This window comes from Aegilops tauschii, chromosome 7, assembly GCF_002575655.3.
Source record: "Aegilops tauschii subsp. strangulata cultivar AL8/78 chromosome 7, Aet v6.0, whole genome shotgun sequence".
NCBI classification, from domain to species: Eukaryota; Viridiplantae; Streptophyta; class Magnoliopsida; order Poales; family Poaceae; genus Aegilops; species Aegilops tauschii.
The window spans coordinates 106,125,186-106,127,022 of NC_053041.3; the positions used below are offsets into that span (position 1 = coordinate 106,125,186).

General features: G+C 43.6%; 1 protein-coding gene across 1 annotated transcript; it reads right to left on the reverse strand.

Moving 5' to 3' along the window:
• Window positions 1–232: 232 nt before the first annotated feature.
• On the reverse strand, window positions 233–1,565 carry LOC109755068 (thioredoxin-1). The gene is made up of 4 exons (XM_020313954.4): window positions 1,358–1,565; window positions 959–1,137; window positions 719–844; window positions 233–626 (listed from the first exon to the last, which is right to left on the reverse strand). Exons 1-4 carry the CDS (start codon window positions 1,434–1,436, stop codon window positions 492–494), a joined length of 519 nt encoding a protein of 172 aa, XP_020169543.1. The 5' UTR covers window positions 1,437–1,565; the 3' UTR covers window positions 233–491.
• Window positions 1,566–1,837: the final 272 nt, after the last annotated feature.

A 1,837-nucleotide genomic window follows, 5' to 3' on the forward strand; every position in this document is an offset into this window, starting at 1 on the left:
TTGGTTATCTTTTTGCTGGTTTGCTCGTAAACCTAGCCGTCCTCCATCACGTAGGCATGGTAGTTATCTTCTCGAACGATCGATTTGGGCTAAACCCTAGGAAACCGGTCTAACTGGATGCTGGACCGGTCTGATTGGTCTGTGTAGCAGTACTGCCGTTCGATCTGTTCGCGACCCGCACGCTCTAGTGCTCTCGTGTGTTGGCCCTAAATTTGCGCCAACAGATAATTAATTTTGATTAGTTATAAATGCTAAATTTATTCATGAATTTTTTATATTTATGTCTCCTAAAATTCTAGCTCATACCATGCAGGAGCATATATAGGTCCATGGAGTAGTACATCTGATACTCAACATCTCTCGACAAGTTTCGTACCATGCTTATTCCAGCTACATACAGTAGTTCTGTAGCATGCACATGCATGTACCTCGCACTCCCGATGCGTATATGAAGGCCATATTACAAGTCTTGACACGAAAAACATTGAGTACTAGTTTAGCGCTCGCTCGATGCTCCGCTCGAGTTCGTCGTCCTTGAGGCCGACGACCTTGCCCACCTGCTTGCACGTCTTGAATAGCACGAACGTCGGATACGCTCCCTCCACTCCGCAAAGCCCCGCCAAAAACTGCACGTACGGTTAATAATTGATTGCAATAAGCACGCGCGTCCGCTTCCAAATAATGATACATGCATGGAATCATCTGGTTGTGTCTGTACCTCGAAGTTGTCGACGTCCAACTTGCAGAAGTCTGCCTTGCCTTTATACTGCTTGGCGAGTTTCTCCAACAGCTTGTCCATGGCCTTGGACAGTGTGGAATTCTTGTCGTAGAACGCATACACCAACTAGATCATTTCAAACATTAGAGTTGTGCTAGCTAAAGGTCGAGTCCCCAGAAAAGAAAAGAAAAAAAGAAGGAATTTGAAAAGCTAGCGCTGCAAGGTTAGGTACGTACGTACCAGCTTGTTGTATCGAGCAGAATTGTCCCAACGCGATTGCCATTCCTCCATATCTTTGATCGAGATCACAGTTCCGGGAGAGCTATCCTGAGGGGGTTCGGTTAATGGTTTTCTGCCGAACACATAGTCGAAGGAGACCTCAGTTAATATAACTATATTAACTGCAGGATAACGTCTGCCTACAGAATTAAACAAAATCAAGGAAGTGGGTATAGTTAAAATTACAGTAAAGTAAGAAAGTTTCTTTATTGGATAAATCAGCATGAAGAGAACAAACAGGGGTCCAGAACCGAAAATCTGAGATCTGTGTGCGCACATCGTTTCTGTTAGCGCGCTCGAATAGAAAGAGGAAGAAAGAAAGAAAAAAAGATGAAGCAGGGAGCACCGCGGCAAGCATACCATCGTTAGTTTTGCGCCAGCCGCCGCTCCACCAGAACCACTGCCGCGAGTCCTCCAAGTAGTAATAGTAGCTGTTCATGCTGGACTAGGTGGGGTGAGCTCGTGAGGAAGGAGTAAGACAGTGCAAGGTGATGGCATTATATAGTGGGCCGGTGAGCTAAGGCCACGGGTGGATCAGCCGTCTGGATGCGGCAAAGAATATGTGCTCCCAAAGCTTAGTCTTGCGGGTCTCGTGTACGCCCTGGACGTCCCTCTATATTAAGTTGTATGTAATTCCTTCATTTTTATTTACTCTGTATAATAGTGTTGCCTAAAATCAAACTTTGTAAAGTTTGATCAAGTTTATAGAAAAATGTACAAATATTTACGATAATAAATCTATATGATGTGAAAGTACAGTCAATAATAAATCTAATGGTATTGATTTGTTATTGTATCTGTTGATATTTTTGCTTACGAATTTTGTCAAAGTTTGCAAAG

Coding starts and splice junctions, on each gene's coding strand:
- LOC109755068 (XM_020313954.4), bottom strand. CDS start 1,436: ATGAACAGCTACTATTACTACTTGGAGGACTCGCGGCAGTGGTTCTGG. Junction 1,138..1,357: donor CTGGCGCAAAACTAACGATG/GTATGCTTGCCG, acceptor TTAATTCTGTAG/GCAGACGTTATCCTGCAGTT. Junction 627..718: donor TGGACGTCGACAACTTCGAG/GTACAGACACAA, acceptor CCGTACGTGCAG/TTTTTGGCGGGGCTTTGCGG.